Here is a 21,740-nt window from a genome sequence, read left to right as displayed (position 1 = left end):
TTATACTTTCCATTGTGTTGTCTTCCGCTGTTACAGGAACTCAACGCCCATGGTTAACCGAGCCTCTCACTGATAACTGATTAAGTAAATGTGTTTTTTGCAGGACTAGACACTTGTATAAGTGACGGTAATGGATAGTCAATAGCTCAAGACTGAAGCTGTAAACCATTTGAAAAACTGCTGTCATTCAGCTAAGGCTATAAAAACTTGTAAACTCAGATTGTTAGTGTAAACTTTAAACATGACTCTGGGATTCTACTGGGGAAATCATGTTTTACAATAAATGCCCCTTCCTGGATCCCCCCACTGCCCCATCTTCAGCAGAAGATCAGCACACAAAGGAGAAGGCAGCAGCTTCCTAGCCAGTAGTTCTGTGGTAACGACATGTATGTTGCCTTTCTTTCCTTCAAGGAATGTATAAAATACATTCACATATTAAATACAGAGGAGTCGGAGTCAGGAAGTACCAAAAACTGAGGAGTCGGAGTTGGAGTCTTAGCATTTCTCTACCGACTCCACAGCCCTGGATGTCTTTGGCAGAAATTCACTCTCTCAATCCAAAATTATAACCGAATAAGAAATTGATCAGATTCTTATTTGATATCGAAATAATTATAAGGTTAAAAATGCTCAGCATCTGTACAATATCACACAGTGTGGATAGCAATGGTTTCATTATAGAAAATCTTTATATTAATAATGTATACTATATACGCTACAAATGTACTTTGAAACATCTACAGCACACAGGGTGTAGACGAAGAAAGGAAAAACAGCAAATATACTTAAGGTAAACATGAATAATTTAAAATCATTTGCTAACGTAATGCAAAACAAAACGAGCTCAGAACAGGCACTTCAAGTTTGTGAAAATTTAATTCTAACATTCTTCATAATCAGTGGCTCAAAACTATTCCCTAGCACTACTGCTTAGCAGAAAAATAATTTTAGTATCTTTACAAACAGAAAGTTTATAAACTCCTTTAGCAGCAGGTTTATGCATTTGCTATAAACATCACTATTTATGTACATTTTCTCTTCTAAAAGTGAGGTACAATAACTGTCCAAGAAAAAAAACAAAAAACTTACAGTTCTCCATATACACAGTCTTGGCCAAAAGTGTTGGCACCCCTGAAATTTTTCCAGAAAATGAAGTATTTCTCCCACAAAATTTACAAAGAAGTGTATTTCCTTTGTGTGTATTGGAACAACACAAAAAAACTGGAAAAAAATAAAAAATTCAATTTCACAAAAAACTCTAAAAATGGGCCGGACAAATTTACTAGCACCCTCAATTTAATATTTGGTTGCACACCCTTTGGAAGAAATAACTGAACTCAATCGCTTCCTATAACCATCGCCAAGCTTCTTAAACCTCTCAATTGGAATGTTGACCACTCTTCTTTTGCAAATTGCTCCAGGTCTCTCATACTTGAAGGGTGTCTTCTCCCAACAGCAATTTTAAGATTTCTCCACATGTGTTCAATGGGATTTAGATCCGGACTCATTGCTGGCCACTTCAGAACTCTTCAGTGCTTTGTTTCCATCTATTTCTGGGTGCTTCTTGAAGTACGTTTGGGGTCATTGTCCTGCTGGAAGACCCATGACCTAGGACGCAAACCCAGCTTTCCGTCACTGTACCCTACATTTCGAGCCCAAATCCTTTGGTAATCTTCAGATTTCATGATACCTTGCACACATTCAAGGCACCCAGTGCCAGAGGCAGAAAAACAACCCCAAAAACATCTTTGAACCTCCACCATACTTAACTGTAGGTACTGTGTTCTTTTCTTTGTAGGCCTCATTCTGTTTTTGGTAAACAGCAAATGATGTGCTTTACTAAAAAGCTCTATCTTGGTCTCATCTGTCCACAAGATGTTTTCTCAAGGATTTTGGCTTACGTACAATTTGGCAAAATGCAGTCTAGCTTTTTATGTCTCGGTGTCAGCAGTGGGGTTCTCCTGGGTCTCCTGCCATAGCTTTTAATTTCGTTCAAATGCTGACGGATAGTTTGCGCTAACACTGATGCAAGCGGAACCTGCAGGACAGCTTAAATTTCTTTAGAACTTGATTGGGGCTGCTTATTAACCATCTGGACTATCCTGTGTTGGAACCTTTCATCAATTTTTTTATTCCATCCACGTCCAGGGAGATTAGCTACATGGGTTGTAAACTTCTTGATTATGTTGCACACAGTGGACAAAGGAACATGAAGATCTCTGGAGATGTACTTGTAACCTTGAGATTGTTGATATTTTTCCACAATTTTGGTTCTCAAGTCCTCAGACAGTTCTCGTCTCTTTCTGTTCTCCATGCTTAGTGTGGCACACATGCAAAGATTGAGTCAACTTCTTCCCTTTTTATCTGGTTTCAGGTGTGATTTTAATATTTCCCACCATTGTTACTTTCCACAGGTGAGTGTGAACGAGCATCACATGCTTGAAACATACTTGTTTACCCATAATTTTGAAAAGGTGCCAACAACAGAGTTTTGTATAAAAATTATGTCCAATTTGCCTTTTTCCTCATTTTTTTTTTGTGTTGTTCCAATACACACAAAGGAAATAAACATGTGTAAAACAAAACATGTGTAACTACAATAATTTTCTGGGTGCCAACACTTTTGGACATGACTATGTATATATCTCGATCTGAAATCATTTGAGGTCTAAGTTAGCCCATGCGTATTCAGTAAAAATATACAGCATTTGCCCTGTAATTAAGGGTCTCTCCACCTGATCTGACATTTGCCGTGATGAGACACAACTGTACGATGGCCTTAACATGTCGTGCATGAGTCCTATACTAATTAACAGGATCGGCGCACAACACTTGCCGAGTGCTGTATGGCTGCCTCAGCAAACGTATCAACCAGTGTGCAGTTGCGTCTCTCCATGCCTGATGCCAGATTGGCAGGAGAGTAACATGGATGGGACAATACAAAATTTAGGGGGGCATTTATTAAGACACTGCTGGAGGAGGCGCAGACCTCTACATAACTTTGGCTTCGTCCAGCAGGCCGTGCGACATATTAAAATGTACGCCAGCTTCCCTGCTGGCGTAGATTTAAGTCATTTTCCACACCAAAAACTGGCGTGGAAAATAATAAATGAGACGGACCGCTCACATCATGCCCCCTTTTCTCAGCACTCAGGAAAAGTGGCACGAGTGGCAAAAAGTCTATGACATTAATACACCAATGCCCCCCTTAGTCTATAAAACGGTTTTAGTTTTACAGGGTCTCTGTTTTGGTAAAATGTCAAGACATCAAAAGTTTTGATCAGTGGTATGAGCGCTGAGACCCCCCAATGATGACTAGAACGAGAGATGACTAGAAGCGAGAGAAGCGCTTACATATCCCTCTCTCCTCACTGCAGAGGACTGAGTCGAGAAGAGCCCATACATCTTCTATAGACTACTTCTGCAGCAAGGAGAGAGAGAGCACAATTACAAGTGCTTCTCTCTCCTTGTTCTCGCCATCAGTAGGGGTCTCATTGCTCAGACCCCCACTGCTCAAAATGTTTGATATGTCTCTATGACATATCAAAAATTTAACCAAAACTTTTCAATGAATTACACAAATTCTCTGGAAAATATTTCATTTAAAGGGTAAATTCTCCCCCGTTCTTTCATATTCAAGTGTAGAAGAAAAGTAATTGCACAGTGATCATTTATAATACTTTTAAAGAACAAATTCATGATTGCAAATTAGTAAAAACAAAATATAGAATTTAATACAAGAATACAGAGTTATGTACGTGTAGTTTATGTATAGTTGGCAATACTGGCGCAGACCAGTAGTTACTTTAAGTTTATTGGTGCATCATATATAGTCGTCATATACAAGCTTTACCATTACGTACATCCACAACATAATGCGGCGAGAGATCCCGCTGCATATGAGGCAACTCGGACAATACATTGGTTTCGTGTCACTATGTATATGCTGTATACATAAAGAGACCAAAAGTGCTGCAGGTTCATTCTTTACAAAATACTTCTTTCATAACCCCTTGCGATGATTTGTTCAGCTCAATCCTCACAGATTTTTCACCTAAAACGAGAAATTAATCAAACTAAATAAACAACAAGTAGGAATTAAAAGAGGACAATGAATAAAACCGTAACGTAGTTTGTAAGGCTAAAAAAACAAAAAAACAAAACCCATCTCTCTATCCAGTTCAGCCTGTTATTCTGCAATGTTTTCCCTAGGAAGTGCGAAAACGAAAAACAGGTCCACATTTTAGGGAATAACAATATTTTCTTTACTCCAAATCAGAATAAAACCCTGTATTTAGGATCCATCTTCAGTAAGATAATTATTTTCCAGGTCCAGAAAGCTACTGTTTCATTGCTCTTTCAGTTATGAAAAACATTTGGAAGGATATAGAGCAACTTACAGGGGCCCTGGTACATAGCTCATGGGCCCTGGTACAAGAGTTCAGCTTGGGCCCCCCTCCCTCAGTGCTTTGTAGCCAGGGGCAGGGAAGCACATAGTCTTCCTGCTGCCGGAGTATGAAATGGCACCCCCCCCCCACCCCCATGCCAAATTCTTAACCTAACCCCCTCCCTCCAGCCAGAGGTGTAAATTGACCAGCATGCACTTTCTATAATACCGGTGTCGTTTTATGTGGCACAAGAGTCTTTGGGCCCCCTGAGGCTACCTCTGCACCCCCTATAGCTACACCGTTAGCAACTTATAAAGATATGTATTCAAACACTTGACAGAATATACATATGCAGAAAAGATGAATTAGTTATTTATGTGCACACCACCAGTAACAGCCACCTAATATACAGTATAATATCAGATTTCTTATCTACATAGTGATTCTCGTGTACATAGTGATTTTATTATAATAAAAAATAATAATAATAATAATTGGGTATTATATAATGTAATATATTTCTCTCCTGAGACTAGAGCTTTAAAAAAGTAATCCCATAATTACTGTAAAAAATGAAAACCAAACATCATATAGTACATGACAATCTCTTTCTAACAAAGCTAGAACCAGCCCTGTACCTCACATGGATCCAGAGATCTCCCCATTAATTTCTCTGCTAGATTTATATCAAGGGGAGTGTCTTTTCTGCTGCAGCTCGGGGGGTGTGTCCATGCTCTTCCTATCACAGCTCAGGGGGCGTGTCCATGCTCTTCCTATCACAGCTCAGGGGGCGTGTCCATGCTCTCCCTATCAGCTCAGGGGGCGTGTCCATGCTCTCCCTATCCCAGCTCAGGGGGCGTGTCCATGCTCTCCCTATCACAGCTCAGGAGGCGTGTCCATGCTCTTCCTATCACAGCTCAAGAGGCGTGTCCATGCTCTCCCTATCCCAGCTCAGGAGGCAGTTGAAGGATAAACAGAGTATGTGGAGATGAGCAAATTTCATATTTTGAAATTCGTTCTCACTTCGTTTGGTGGTAAAAGGTGAATTGCGCTATGGATTCTGTTACCACGGACCATGACGCAAAACTATGACGGAATGCCTTTAGAGGCATTATGTCATAATAAAAGTCAATGGGCTGCATAACGGATCCGTCCCGTTTCTGTTATGCAGGAGAGGACTCCCCTGCATAACGGAAATGGGACAGATCCGTTTTGCAGTCCATCGACTTCTATTATGACGGAATGAATAACGGAATGCCTCTAAAGGCATTCTGTTATAGAATTGCGTTATGGTCCGTGGTAACGGAATACATAAGGCATGTCACCTTTTACCACTAAACTAAGTGTGAACGAATTTCATAAGCGGAAACTCGCTCATCTCTAGTGGAGACGTCAAGGAGAGCACTATGCATCAGCCACTGTTGTCACCAGACGAGCCTTTGGTGGTGGTGTTACAGTGTGGACAGGAGTGTCTAGTCAATACAGAACTGCCCTACACTTTGTGAATGGTCCAGTGACAAGCCCCTACTACTAGAATAACATCATTAATCCAGTCAGTGTGCCTCTGCATGATCAACACAGGCCTAATTTCATCTTCATGGAGGACAATGCACCAGCTCATCGAGGTGGCATCATTAGGGAACGGATGCTGGAGGACCTCAAATGGAGAGGCCTGCACTTTCTCCAGACCTGAATCCCATTGAAAACCTAAGTAGTCGCCATGCAGAGGCTCGTAACTCTGTACCCTAGAACCTCAATGACCTGAGGAGAAGAGTAGGATGCCATGCCTCAGCAGACAGTAGGTCGATCTGTGAACAGCATGAGACAGTTTTGTCAAGCGGTAATTGATGCTCAAGGCCACACAGGGCTGTGGAGTCTGAGTCGAGGAGTTGGAGGCAATTTTGGTTACCTGGAGTTGGAGTCGGCAAAAAATGAACAGAATCCAACTCCTACTAAATTTAAATTGTAATAAAATAAAAAAGAGCAAGTTTAAATGTCCCAATTCAAAAAAAGGTATAATTAATTACCGTATTTTTCGCCCCATAAGACGCACCTAGGTTTTTGAGGAGGAAAATAAGAAAAAATAATAATATTTTGAACCAAAAGGTGTGCTTTTAAACTTATGGTGGTCTGTGGATGACACTATTATGGGGGCATCTGTGGATGGCACTGTTATGGGGGAATTTGTGGATGGCACTGTTATGTGGGATCATTGTGGGGGTATCTGTGGATTGCACTGTTATGGGGGCATCTGTGGATGACACATATATAGCATCTTATCTTATGTGTCATCCACAGATCCCCCATAAGTGTCCCTGTGTAGTGAATGGGGGCAGGCATCTGTTTCTGTGATGGCAGCGGGGCCCGGTGCAGTCACTGTATTCTACTACATCGGGCCCCGCTCACTGTAGTATACGGTAATCATATCTAACTTGTGGGTATTGTTAAAGTATTCCAATCATCTTAAATCTTGCGCTGTACTACTTACTACTAACTTCTTGGCAGTCAGGAGGCACTTTTTTGGGGCAAGGTGAGCAAAAATTGCTATTTTGGCACCGTTTTTTTTTTTTAACAGCGTTAAACTGAGGGGGTAGATCATGTTATATTTGTATAGAGCAGGTTTTTACGGACGCAGCGATACCCAATATGTCTACTATTTGAGTTTTACACAATAAAAGCATAAAAAAAAATAAAAAATCATGTTTTAGCATCTCCATTTTCATATATTTTTTGGGGCGATTGTCTTATGTAGGGGCTCATTTTTTGAAGGAAGAGATGGCGGTTTGATTGGTACTATTTTGGGTTGCAACAGAATTTTTGATCGCTTGGTATAATAATTTTTGTGATGAAAGGTGACAAAATAAATGGCATTTTTTGCACAGTTTTTATTTTTTATGGTGTCCACCTTAGGGGGTAAGTCATATAATATTTTTATAGAGCAAGTCATTACGGAAGTGGAGATACCTAATATGTTTAATATTTCAGTTTAAGAAATAAAATCATGTTTTCTCTCCATTTTCTGAAAGCCATATTTCTTTTATCGTTTGGGCAATTGTCCTATGTAGGGGCTCATATTTGCAGGAACAGATGGCGGGTTGATTGGTACTATATTGGGATACATATGTCTTTTCGATCGCATGGAATTAAACTTTTTGTGATGTATGGTGACAAAAAAAATTGCATTTTTGGTACAGTTTTAATTTTTTTATGGTGTTCACCTGAGGGGTTAGGCCATGTGATATTTTTATAGAGCTGGCTGTTATGGACATGGCAATACCTAATATGTATACTTTTCTTAAAAATTTATTTCAGTTTTACACTATAAAAGCATTTTTGAAGGAAAAAAAATCATGTGTTAGTGTCTCCATTTTCTGAAAGCCATATTTTTTATTTTTTGGATGAATGTCTTAGGTAGGGTCTCATTTTTTTGCGGGAAGAGATGACAGTTTGATTGGTACCATTTTGGGGTGTGTATGACTTTTTGATCGCTTAGTATTACACTTTTTGTGATGAAGGTGACAAAAATATAGCATTTTTGGCAGTTTTTATAAAAAATAATTTTTACGACGTTCACCTGAGGGGATAGAGCAGATAATTACGGACGCGGTGATACATAATAGGTCTACTTTTTTACATTTATTTCAGTTTTACACAATAAAAGCATAAGCCATATTTTTTTTATCTTTTGGGCGATTGTCTTAGGTAGGGTCTCATTTTTTGCGGGTAGAGATAACGGTTTGATTGGTACTATTTTGGGGTCTTTTTCATCGCTTGGAATTACACTTTTTGTGATGTAAGGTGGTAGATTATGTGTCATTTTCATAGAGCACGGCGTTACAGACGTGGTGATACCTAATATGTTTTTTTTATTTTATTTCTTTTTAAACACTATTTTATCGTGAGGGGGCTTTTTTTTTTTTTTTTTTTTACTTGAAACTAATTTTCTTTATTATAAAAAAAAAACTTTTTTCACTTTTTATATTTATCCCACTGTGGGGCTTCACCTTTTCAGGGTTTTATCATAAATTGAAGTGTCAGCATCTTACACAGTAAGACGCTGACAGTTGCCTAGGAGACCCAGCCTTCAGGCTGGATCTCCTGGGCTTCCGTAGCTGGCAGGCCCACTGTCAGCGCAGCATGGGGGGGCCGATGGGAGTCAGAGGGAGCCCCCTCCCTCTGTAAACCCCGCACGTGGCATGGTTAGCCCTGACTGATGCATGTGAAAGGGTTGATCCGCCGGCATCACATGCTGGCGGATGCACAGGAGTCCGGCTATCAGTAACAGCCGGGCCCGTGCTGCAGATCAGGCGGGTGCAGCTCCTGCACCCGCCCGATCACATTACATACATGCACGTGAGGATGCGGCAAGGGGTTAAGTACTAATTCAGTTATAAAGTCGCTTTTAGGGGCTTATATAATAGAAACCACTCATAAATGACAGCATTTGAGAAACGACAGCCTCAAATTATTCAAAACTGATTTTACAAACGAGTCCATGTGTGTGAGCGTGATCCCCCATACTGGACTTACAGGAGCACACGGCATTATCATGATTTATAATGCTCTGTGCCTCTGCATGACCTTAATTCTACAGGATCATACTGACAGTTTGATGTCACTATGATTCTGTGGAAGTAAGGTCAAGCAGAGGCACAGAGCATTATAAATCATGATAATGCTGTGTGCTCATGCAAGGCCAGAATGGGGGATCACGCTCACACACGGAGCACGATTCCCGCAATGGATTAACTCGTGTAAAATGACCCTTCAGGTGTTCCACAAGAATTAACGGAAATGGAGGTAAAATGTAACTTTTTTTGCAAATTTTCCATTTTAAATAATTTTTCCTGTAACACAACAAGGGTTAACAGCAAAACAAACTTCAATATGTATTACCCTGATCCTGCAGTTTAGAGAAACAACTCATATGTACAGTAGTAGTTAACTCCTGTATAAGGGCTCAGAAAGGAAGGAGCGCCATATGGTTTTTGGAGGGCAGATTTTGCTGGAATGGTTTTGGGAGCCATGTCATATTTGAAGAGACCCTGAGATACCCCTACATTGAAAACCCCCCAAAAAGTGACCCCTTTTTGCAAACTACACCCACAAGGGGTATGCTAAGTGCATCGCCCCCACAAGCAGAGGGTTCATAGACCTTAGAAATACTTAACCACCTATTAGAAAAATGTGTATGCCCCTGTTGCATAATAATCAACCATCAAATAGTAAAATATAAAATCTTTATTAGTATCGCATATAGCATATAATGTAATGTATGATAATACATATGGTCAGAGAGGTAGGTGGCATCCAATCCCCTGTGAAACCAGCAATTCATGAGCCAGAAAATACATCTGTATAAAGTGCAAATGCATAAAGAATCACCCAACGATGTCAGAGCATCCACCTATGTCATAAAGGTCCGTGTACAATATCATCCCAGTGTCCCTCACTTCCCCTTACCCAACGCGTTTCGCCGATTGCCAAAATACCGTAAAAGTGACTGAACTGAAGACATCCTGATGCATACTGAACGGATGGCTCTCCATTCAGAATGCATTAGGACAAAACAAACGTTTTTTCCCGGTATTGAGCCCCTAGGACGGAACTCAATACCGGAAAACTTTAACACTAGTGTGAAAGTACCCTTAGCTACTGGCACGTCCACAGTGGGAGTCCTATCCCATACCTCTGATACAGATTCCTTTTGACCCCCCAGTTTTTTTAATAAATTCTAATTTTTTTTAAAAGGAATGCTATTCAGGTGATTTTTTATTTCAAATTTTTTACACGTGTAATTTTAATTGACAGGGTTTTTTTTGTACATCAAAATGAAGGTGTACTCCCCAATATGTATCAAAAAGGGGGTCTAGTTATTAAAATCGTTTTGGCAGCTCAATGCCATTACAAGTGGGCAATGGAGCCTGAAACATTTTCAATTTGTGTTCTGAAAGCCACTGGGTGCCCGTTTACGTTTCAGGACATAAGATTAAGGCCACAATGGGGTGATACTTTGGGGGTGTACTCCTTCATTTTCATTTGCTCTGTACCAAAAAAGTCACTTTTTTTGTATAAAAAAAATAAAATATATATATATATATATATATAAAATAAAAAAGATGGGCAGCACTCCAAATAGTAAAAATGAAAAAATCTTTATTTACCCCAGTGGGAGATGCGACGTTTTGGCTCTAGACAGGAGCCTTCCTCAAGCTTGAGGAAGGCTCCTGTCTAGAGCCGAAACGTCGCATCTCCCACTGGGGTAAATAAAGATTTTTTCATTTTTACAATTTGGAGTGCTGCCCATCTTTTTTATTTTGTATTTTTAGATTGGCTTTAATCCACATTGGGCTGCTGCACCCACCAGTTTGCATCAGGGACGGTGCTGCCACTGTCTTTTCTTTTTTATATATATATATATATATTTATTTTTTCACCTGCTTAGCAATTTTTGAAAATATCTGAGGGAGGGGTCACATTGATTTTGCAATTTTTAATAAACATACACAAATCATATAGGTTACATTTCACCATCTAAATAAAGTACAATATGTGACAAAAAAACTATGTCAGAATTACTTAAATGTGCAAAACCTGCATAGAGTTAAGCCTCATTCACACGTCCGTGCTTAAATCAGTGAAAAGACGATCAGTGATGTCTCCTTGAAGATGTCAGTGATGGATCCGTGTTGGGTCAGTTTTTTTGCTGTCCGTGTGTCATCCGTGTTTCACTGACACTGAACAGCTGAAATTTTTTTTTCAAAGCAACTCTTCCTACTGATCCGTGAAACACGGATGGCATCTATGGTTTTAACTGACCAATAGACTATAATGGGTAATGGGCGTGATGGATCCGTGAACACGGACAAAATAGGGCGTGCATCCGTGCTAAAAAACAGAGACCGCGATAAAACACTGATGTGTGAATACACATATTAAAATGAAAGGGGACGTGTGCTGTCCGTGGAGAACACATACAGCACACGTACGTAGAACACCGACGTGTGAATGAGGCTTTATTCTCTGCTAAAGTGACACATGCCAGATTTCCTAAATCTCGGTCCTTAACCCCTTGGATACTGAAGGTTTTTTCGTTTTTATTTTTCTTTCCCATCTTCTTTAAGCCTTAACTTTTTTTATTTTTCCGTTCACATAGCCGTATAAGAGCTTATTTTTTGTGGGACAATCTGTAGTTTTTATTGATACCATTTTGGAGTGTGTGTGACTTTCTGATCACATTTTATTAAATTTGTTTGGGTAAGAGAAGCGATGAAAAAACTGTGAATCGGCCATTTTGATAGTACAGGTGTTTTTGGACACAGTGATGCCCATAATGTTTATATTTTTTGTTATTTAAGTATTTATTTTTTTAGTCTACGGAAAGGGGGGTGATTTAATTTTTTTTATTTTTTTACTTTTTTATGGTTTTGTAGCTCATGCTTGGCTCCCTTTTTTAAATTCTGTACCATTATGCTTCAAACAGATCCATATTGGTACTAGAATTTATCATTTCTTATGTTGGCCTGCTGGCCAAAATAACATTTGCAGCTCCAATACCCAGGGTCTCTTCAGAGAGACCCAGCGTATTGAAACCAATAGCCGGCATCCTCATTAGCCGCAGGGGATGCCGGTAAGAAGCCCGATCACGGCATCTAAAGGCTTCAATGACCGCGATCGGCATTATTACTAGTTCCTGGTTATTAGCAGCGGATCTCTCCTTTTTGAAACAGCAAAGACCCGCTGGCCATCTCACTTTATCTAGTAATAATTCTGGAACACTTTTACTGTTCCAAGTGAATCTAAGAATATTTTCTCATGACACTTCATACTTCATGTTAGTGGTGAATTTGAGTTAATATGTTTTCCCTTAATGCACAAAAAAAATCCCAAATTTACAGAAAATTTGGAAAAATAGTGATTCCTCGCACAATAGTTATTAATTAACATTACTCATATGTCTACTTTATGTTAACATCATTTTGTAAATTGAATTTGATGAAATGCAGTACTTTTTCCCCCCCATCTAAAAAAAAACGCATCTCAAACGGAAATGGCTCAAAAGGATGCCAACTAATGCAACAGGATCTTTTTTTAAAAAAAAATTTTTTATCCCATTTGTTTGTTTTTTCTCTTCTTCTGACAGATCTGAAGAACGAAAAGCTAAACAGTGATGTGAACCCGACCTTATCTCCAGGACTCTGTAGTTGTTAAAACGAAAGAAACAATTTTTTAGGCCTCTCATTACTTTTCTGAAGTGGCCAAAGATTCACATCGCCCGCCAGATTTATTCTAACTTGGCGGAAGTTATACCTGAAGTCTGCAACAGCCCCTAGCTGGCGTAGACTTTAATTTGTGGCACACGGCAGGGCAGAGATACGTCTAATTTATTAAGAGGTATTTGCCTCTTAAACAAGGGAGATAAAGACTGGCATATGGGAACAGCAGTCTTGATGAATCTCCCCCAATGTTTTTGACAAATTTTGTCAAAAAGTTGCATTTACGAACTTGTGACAGGTAAGTATTAAAACAGGACGTATTTATTTTTATCTAATATAAATGAGCTAAAAAATAGGGTTGTCAGTAAATTGTCATTCAACAAAAATAAAACAATAAAAAAAATGTCCCGAGTCGGAGACAAGTCGCAATTTACCACTTCCTGCGACTGAACTGCCTGCCGGAATCCAACAACGCAAGTGTGAAAGTACCCTAATGAAAAGCCACCTTTCTAATTTCGCTCAGAGTCTACGGAATAACAATGCAATGAAAGTATAAAATAACTGCACTTCTTCCCTGCAGATAAAAGTAGAACAATTACCTGTTTGATACTTTTCTTTAGCTCTTGCTCTTTCATTTGCGTCAAAGTACCAGACAGTTATTGCGTACCTGCATGAAAGAAAAACAATACAGAAACTTTTTAATAGGGTGTACTTTTCTGCATAAAGGGTCTCCCTGAGTATTTTAGTCATAACCTTTGGTGAAAATCACTGTTACGTGCAAGTTGCATGATAGCCGTAGTTTTAAAGAGGACCTTTCACTAGTTTAAAAAGTAAAAACTAACTATATCAGTGGGCAGAGCGGCGCCCAGGGGTCCCCCTGCACTTACTAGTATGTCTGGGTGCCGCGTCGTTCGCCCGATATAGGCTCCGGTGTCTGCAGCTCCCTCTGTTGTACTGGGCGGAGTTTTTGTATTAGGGTTGTCCCTTGCTGCAGCGCTAGCCAATCGCAGCGCACAGCTCATAGCCTGGGAGTCCCAGGCTGTGTAACGGTCATTTTTTTTTTGTATAGTATAGGGGCAGTAATATTGACCATTTTTGTAATATACTTTAATTACTGAAATTGTATAGCTTTAAAGTGGCCCATTTTGAGCCTTAGCAACTCTCCTCTGTCTACTGTTTACATAACACAGTCAGTATTGAGCAAGTCTCCACTGTTATGTAAACAGAAGGCAGAGGAGCGTTGCTAAGGCACGAAACGGGCCACTTTAGAGCTATGTTTCTAATAGAAATGTACAATTTTAGTAATTAAAGTATATTACAAAAATGGTCAATATCACTGCCCCTATACATTACAAAAATAAAAAACAGAATGACAGTTACACTTTAAGTGTGAATTGAAGGTTACATAATATTTTATAACCATAATCACCATGAAAAAATGATGTGCAAGGAAAGAAAACAAGTTTACATTTCTGCAGTTCAAACAACAACTGTTGAGGTAGACAATATACTACATACTTTTGGCAAATATGCTTGTTAAGGCCAGATGTTGCACGCTCGCTGCTTCACATTCCAATTTAAAATGTGAAAAGTGTTAAAGGGGTTCTGCAGTTCTTTTAAACTGATAATCTATCGTCAGGATAGATCATCAGCACCTGATCGGCGAGGTCTGACACCCGGGACCCCCGCCGATCAGCTGTTTGATAAGGCAGCGGAGCTCCAGGAGCAGCGGAGCCTTCTGCCAGTTTACCTCAGGCCCAGTGATGTCACGACTAGTATCACTGGCCTGGGCGGGGCTAAGCTCTGTTTACTTAAATGGAGCTTAGCCCCGCCCATGCTAGTCAGAACTGCAGAACCCCTTTAAGTTAAAAAGCTTACCATTTTAGTAAGCATTCTGTATTAAGAATGCTATTATTTTCCCTTATAACCATGTTATAAGGGAAAATAATACAGTGAATAGACTTTAATGGGGTCCAGGGTTGCTCATCCCTATCATCTTCTAGCAACCATGCATGAAAATCGCACCGCATCCGCACTTGCTTGCAATTTTCTATGGGGCCTGCACTGCGTGAAAAACACAGAATATTGAACATGCGTGAAAATCACCGCTCATCTGCACAGCCCCATTTAATTGAATGGGTCCGGATTCAGTGCGGGCGCAATGCGTTCACCTCACGCATTGCACCCGCGCAGAATTCTCGCCTGTGTGAAAGGGGCCTTACAGGCGTATGAATGGACCCTTACACTGCGATGGATTGTTGTAGGGCCCTGCAACAATGATGCCATGCAGAGAGACTGCTTTGCCTGGTCTTAGAGGGGACCGCAGCTGTCTAACGATAGTGAGGCCACAGCAATCTGGAGCTCCATGGGGCGCCAGAAGATCGCAATGTTACCCGTATAAAGTTGTGTGGCGGTAGGCAAAAGGTTTATTGGAGACAATAGAAAGTACAATTTGTCCTGCAAAAAAGCAAGCCCTCATACGTTCACGAGAAGAGAAAAAGAATAAATAAATTATGGGTTTGGGGGGGCAGAGAGTAACGAAAAAACTGGTTACAGAGAGTAACGAAAAATACAGCCATTCATTTTTTAAACAGGAAAATGACTATTACCAGATAAAACCTGTATAAAAATAAGTTACCTTGTAGCAAATGCAGGTTGGACTTCATGAGGATTGCGTCGATCTGACCAAAAAAACAGCAATCTGTCAAAACTGGGTTCAATGTCTGCAAACTGAGATTTGCCTTCAGGAAAAATTCTAAGTACACCTCCATTTGCCTGTAAAAAAAATAACAATATGTCATTATAGAGATTCAATCAAAACTGTAAGCACTGGCCGTTCTGATCTTCGGTTTTGTTCACATCTACATTGTGGCATCTAGTCTCTTACAACAAATAAATAGGATTCGCTCCGCCTATTTAGAATAAGGCTACTTTCACACTGGCGGTAGCCTGTTCCGGCCCCATTCACTATAATAGGGGTAGGCCGCAGCATAGTAAACATGCCGAGAGGCGGCCGGAATAAAACTACAGCATGAAAGTAGCCTAAGGCCTCTTTCAGACGGGCGTCTCGGATTTGCTCCGGGTGCATTGTGGGAAACACGCGTTGCATTGTTCAGTTTTTATCATGCAATTTGCACGCGCGTGATAAAAAACGGAATGTGGTACCCAGACCCGAACTTCTTCTCTGGGTTTGGGTTCGGTGTTGTGTAGATGTTATTATTTTCCCTTATAACCATGTTATATCAAAGGTCCCTTTGCAGGTCCTCAAAGAAGAAGAAAGAAGACTATGCCGGCTGCGCGATCAAGTGGGTGAGGTGAGTTAATTTTTTATATTTTTTAACACCTCAAGCAACATTTTACTAAGCATTCTGTATTCAGAATGCTATTATTTTCCCTTATAACCATGTTATAAGGGAAAATAATACAATAAATTGTACTTTCATCAATTTACTAACATCTCTTAGCAACCATGCGTGAAAATCGCACCGCATCCGCACTTGCTTGCGTTTTTCACACATCCCCATTCATTTCTATGGGGCCTGCATTGTGTGAAGAACGCAGAATATAGAACATGCTGCGATTTTCACGCAACGCACAAGTGATGCGTGAAAATCACCGCTCATCTGCACAGCCCCATTGAAGTGAATCGGTCCGGGTTCAGTGCGTTCACCTCACGCATTGCACCCGCGTGGAAAACTCGCCCCCTGTGGAAGGGGCCTAAGTCCACAAACTCTCCAAATGTAAACTTGATGGCAGATCTCCTGGAAAATGCCTCCCATGCTGGTGTGCGGGTCCCAAACTTGGACTGAGAAAGTCATAATTTCATTCCAGCGCTCACAAGATAAATTAAAAACTAGTCTTTTTTCCATCTTCATTAACCCTTTCATGACTGGACGATTTTTAAATTTTTATGTTTTTTTTTTAGTTTCCTTTATTTTTGCTCACAGCTCTACCAAAACCCTAACTTTTTTTTTTTTTCTGTTCAGATAGCCATATGAGAGCTTGCTGTTTTGTGGGACGATGCCCTATTTAACGGCATATTTGACAATTACATACAATGTGGTGGGAAGCGGGGGAATTTTTTTTAATAAATGGGGTGAAATTGGGAGAAAAAAAAAACAATTCCAGAACCTTTTTTTTTTTTTGTTTTGACGGCGTTCCCTATATCATGAGACTGACCAGTTACTTTTATTCTCCAGGTCAATACGAATCTGGCAATAAGAGTCTCCATATTAGACCGCTTTTCTCTCCGGTATGAGTACGGAACGCATTTTGGAGCATTTTTTTCCGGTATTGAGACCCTATGACGGATCTCAATACCGGAAACTATTAACCGTAGTGTGAAAGTAGCCTTAATTATGGTTAAAAAAACAAACCCTTTTTTACTTGAAACTTTTATTTATTTATCTTTATGCAAACTTTATTTGAACTTTTTTTTTTCACAACTTGTGGGGGTCTGATTGTAATGCATTGGCTGTTAGTGTATTACCCCAAAGTAACACTTCTATAATGATAATCAATGAGCAACTGGACACCGGAGGCTAATCTGGGGCTAGGTATCAGGAAGTTTGACCTCGTCAGATCCCTAAAAACTGGCTCAGTCCAGAGGCACACCCTAATGGTGGGTGCCCTCTGTCCTCGTACCTAGGCCTAATATGTCCCTAGAGGCCCTAACAAAATTATAAAGCAAAAAATTTGCCCTCACACAGCTCGGTGCCCATTACTATACAGAAAAAAAAATAAAGTAATGGGGGTCAGAATTATGGTGATTCAAAGAAAAATCTTTTCCCCAAATTTTTTATTTTTTTCAGTAGTAAAAAAACAAGTATAACTACATAAATGTGGTATCATTGTAATTGTAGTGACCCATAGAAAGAAGTGCACTGCTCAGTTTTACCGCATAAGGAACGGCATGAAAACTAAACCCCAAAAACTGTGGCAGAATTACGTTCTTTTCCTATTCCACCCCATTTGGATTTTTTTTTTCTGCTTCTTACTACGTTGTAAATGGCGCCATTAGAAAAGTACAACTTGTACCGCATAAAACAAGCCCTCATAAGACAATATGAACGGAAATATAGAAAAAGTTAATACTTTCAATTTTTTTTGTATTAAGAAAACATAATTGGAAGTGCTAGGTCCAATGGTGGAATTTAGTTTTTTCATAATTGGATGGAACATTAAAAGGGGTATTCCGGTAGGTAAAAGTGATCAGATATGTGGGGAATGTACAAGCTGGGACCCCCACCTATCATGAGAACGGGGCCCGTTCCACCTGCAGGCCCCTTGCTGCTCTGCTAAAATGACCGGTGGCGCATTTGCGTGGCTGCTCCATTTATTTCTATGGGACTTCCGGAGAAAGTCAAGCGCTGTACTCAGATATCTCTGGAACTCCCATAGAAATAAATAGAGCGTCTACGCACATGTGTGGCCGGCTGCTCTGGTCATTTCGGGGGAGAAGCAGGGGGCCTTCAAGGGGGTATAGGGCCCCGTTCTCAAGATCGGTGGGGGTCCCAGCGGTAGGACCCCTCCTGATCTGATAGCTGCCCCCTTTATTTACCTACCGGAATACCCCTATAAATGCTTTTAAAAAGGAAATCTTGTCCTTCAAAAACAAGCCCTCATATGGCTATACCAATGAAAAATAAAAATGTTAAGGCCCTTGGAAGATAAAGAAGAAAACATGTAATCTCAAAATAAATTATTGTGTCCTGAAGGGGTTCAAATACCTTAGCATCCCAGTCCTTATTCAAATAATATATGCAAGTGACACATCTTCCATCTGCATTTGGGTTGTCAACATGTCGCACATAGCCTGTTCCTTTTCCAGGATAACAAGCGACCATTGCCTGTTTAACAAGAAAAAAAAAAGAGAAAAGTTTTAAACTTGTTGAATATAACATAAAACAAGCATAATAAAAAGACAATTGAACTCAAAAGTTATAAAAACACATTAATAAGAAATAACAAAAATCAAATTTTATGTATTTGTGGCTTTTTTAAAATATATTACCTAAGAATTATGGTCACAAATCTTAAAGGGTTTTTCCAGCTTCAATTCTCATTTGCAGGCTGGATTCATTTTTCCATCACAATATACGCTGCTCATTTCCATGGTTACGACCACCCTGAAATCCATCATTAGTGGCCATGCTTGTACTATACGGAAAAGCGCTGGCCTCTCTGGTGACCGGGACTGTGGGAAACGCGCATAGGCTGGTGCTTTATCCCATAGTGTAATAGGCGCTCTGCTGCTGGCAAACAATGAGACAGTATAGGGACGAGTGATACTGAGGAGGAGACCGCTGCAGGTAATAGCGAGCAGGCGACTGACAGGAGGGAACGCTTTACTCTGACAATCGTCTGCTCTATCTGCCGATGTAAAAGGGCCCTTAGTCCAGCCTGTTTTCTGATCACAGCATCTCCACGGGGATCAGCCCTTGTCTCTGAACTTCTGACAGCTTATCAAGACTCATTATAGCTAAACTCTTATCAAACTGAAAAAGCATATGGCTTTAATTAGCATTTATAAGCTGTCAGGAGTTCAGAGATAAGGGCTGCACAATGAACCAACAGCAGCTCCATGATGGATTCAATGTAAGGTCATTTGTATGCAGAAAATCCGCATTTTGAAAATGCCCAAAAATCCAAATTTTAGTTGCGGATTTTGGTGTAGATTATCTTCATCTTGACAACCCCATTGAATGCTACGGGGAAAGCTGTGGAATTGCACAAACAACTGACATGCTGAGGATTTTAAAATAAAATAAATACATTTTAAAAGTGTACATAAGATCTGTGAAATCTCATTCTCTTTGCTTGTACAGCTTTAGGGATCATGCAGACATCAGTTGCTCGGCCACAAACAGTGGGTCGGCAATATACGGGCACCAGCCGTGTGCACCCCACATCACTGATGCGGACCCATTCACTTGAATGGGACAGCAATCTGGAAGGTCCGGTGCGGAACTGGAGGCGCAGAACCCCGCGGTTTCTCTCCGTTCCTCCTCACTGCAAAAAAATAGAACGTGTTTTTTTTTTGCGGTGCGGACGAATCACGGACCCATTCAAGTTGAATGCGTTTGGATACATCTGCGGAATCCGCACGGATAGTGCCCGTGCATTCGGGCATGCAAATTGCGGCCCCTAATGCACGGAACGGCCGAGCAACGGCTGTGTGCATGAGCCCTTATGCCACATTTTTCTGCACAAAAATCTACACGTGAAAAATACGGAATCTGCAATCCCCGATATGCCCCCATTGTCTGATAGGTGCGGGTCCCAGAGGACACACAGAGAACGGAGCAGGAAGTTGGTAGCCGGAGGACCCTGGGTTTCACCGGGTTCGGCCACCACCCACAGTAGTGAATGGGATTGCACCGTGCTTGCGCGGCCACCGCTCCCATTCATTTCTATGCCAGAGCTCTGCTATTTTCGGCAGCCCCATAGAAATGAATGGAGGGCGACTGCGCATGCGCATGGTAGCCTTCCCAACTTTCGGGCCTCCATTCTCAGTGTAGGTGGGAGTCGGACCCGCACCTATCAGACAATGGGGGCATTCTGGGGGTTTAATCTTCTTCATAGATCCCGAACCTGTGGGTGTACCCAGAGATAATTTCACACAGAGTGCAATGCCATACCTTACCCTCTTGCTGGGCAAGTATTAGCAGAATTTTACCCTCCCTTTAAAATTTAAGGGACTCAGCAACAATTTTTTTTTAGGGAAGTGTACCTGGTGCCAAAGTGGTCTATGATTGGCCTAATTTAAAAAAGAGCTTCAAATCTCGGGTTATCTTGGGGTGGGCATTGTGCATTATCATTGTGATACAAAAAATTTTGAACTGATTTGTATCAATTGCTAACCATGGTGATACTATAAATTGGAGTGCAAAAATAAAGACAGATTGCGGCGCTCACCTGGCTGATAATAGTAGAGGGAAGCACGGAAGGCGCTGGGAACCTAGCGTAGGACAACTACCAAAAATAGAGACGAGGATACAGCTTCCAAAAATCGTGACATCCTTTATTCAAAAAGTCCATGTCTACGCGTTTCGGATCACATAGTATCGATCTTTACTTATGACAAAGAATGGACACATTAACCTGAATTTAAATAATTAAAACCTACGGTATCAGGTGGCCACAAGGCCTGAACCACCCCTCCGTACATGTTTTTGAGATTAGAAAGGCATTGATATAAAATAAAACTATGACAAAAATATATCCTAAAAACAGAAAAAATAAGGAAGAATCGATAGTGTAATATGAGATCATGCTTGCGATTCAAACCCTTTGGAAAACAAGAACCCATACGAAAAATCCAAAAGGATTTCCTGTTTAGAAGTTTTCTCCCATGTTCTCCACCCCAACTGGGGGGGGGATTAACCCTTTCCAAACCCTGAACCTGAAAACCCAAAGTGTCTCCTCCATGGACAGCCGCATAATGTAAACTCATTTCTGGTTTTAACATGTGGAATGTCAGAGAGATGTTTACGGATTCTGACCTTCAAGCTATTCGTGGTACATCCAACATACTGGAGATGACACAAGGAGCAGGTCATACAATACACCACAAAACTAGTGTTGCGGTTGATATATTGTTTTAATTCATAAGATTGTTGGTTCGCAATAGAAAAAATGCGACATCCCATCTGTAAAAACCTGCAACATGTGCAGGTCCGATGTCCACATTTATAACTGCCGTTGTGTCCCAACCATGGGGCTGACCGCGACCACCATCAGAAAACATACTGGGACTGATTTTTTGTGCAAGAGTAGGCGCACGGCGGGCAATGCATCTCACCCCGGAGCGAGCAATGTCCGTCCACTGCTCATCATAGCTAAGAACAGACAAGTGTTTCCCTACTATTTGGCGTATGCGAGAGTATTCCAAACTGTAATTAGTGACGAAAATCGGAACTGACTCCTCTCTTCTCCCGCATGTAACTTTATTTTGTAATAAATTCGTTTTAGGAAAGACCAGATCAGCCCGAGATTTCTTGAGCACACACCTCTTGGCTTGTTCTAATGACCAACTGGGATATTTTCGCAAGGAAAGTCTGCTGGCAACAACATCCATTTCCCTCAAAAAAGCATTATTATCTGAGCAATTTCGCCTGGCTCGAATGAGCTCTCC

The 21,740-nt window shown here is 40.6% G+C and overlaps 1 protein-coding gene across 1 annotated transcript in view; it reads right to left on the bottom strand.

Moving 5' to 3' along the window:
* Positions 1-670: 670 nt before the first annotated feature.
* The window catches only part of EGLN1 (egl-9 family hypoxia inducible factor 1), a 43,410-nt gene continuing 22,340 nt past the window's right edge, over positions 671-21,740 (bottom strand). Inside the window, exons 2-5 of the mRNA XM_044306652.1 lie at positions 18,334-18,453; positions 15,243-15,379; positions 13,204-13,271; positions 671-4,054 (exon numbers count right to left, since the gene is read on the bottom strand). Of these exons, the coding sequence (XP_044162587.1) occupies positions 3,981-4,054; positions 13,204-13,271; positions 15,243-15,379; positions 18,334-18,453 (399 nt within the window). The 3' untranslated portion in view covers positions 671-3,980. The remainder of the gene's footprint in view (positions 4,055-13,203; positions 13,272-15,242; positions 15,380-18,333; positions 18,454-21,740) is intronic.

This window comes from Bufo gargarizans, chromosome 9, assembly GCF_014858855.1.
Source record: "Bufo gargarizans isolate SCDJY-AF-19 chromosome 9, ASM1485885v1, whole genome shotgun sequence".
NCBI lineage: Eukaryota > Metazoa > Chordata > Amphibia > Anura > Bufonidae > Bufo > Bufo gargarizans.
Note: the sequence above shows the minus strand (reverse complement) of the source record. Positions and strands in the feature narration are given on the sequence as shown.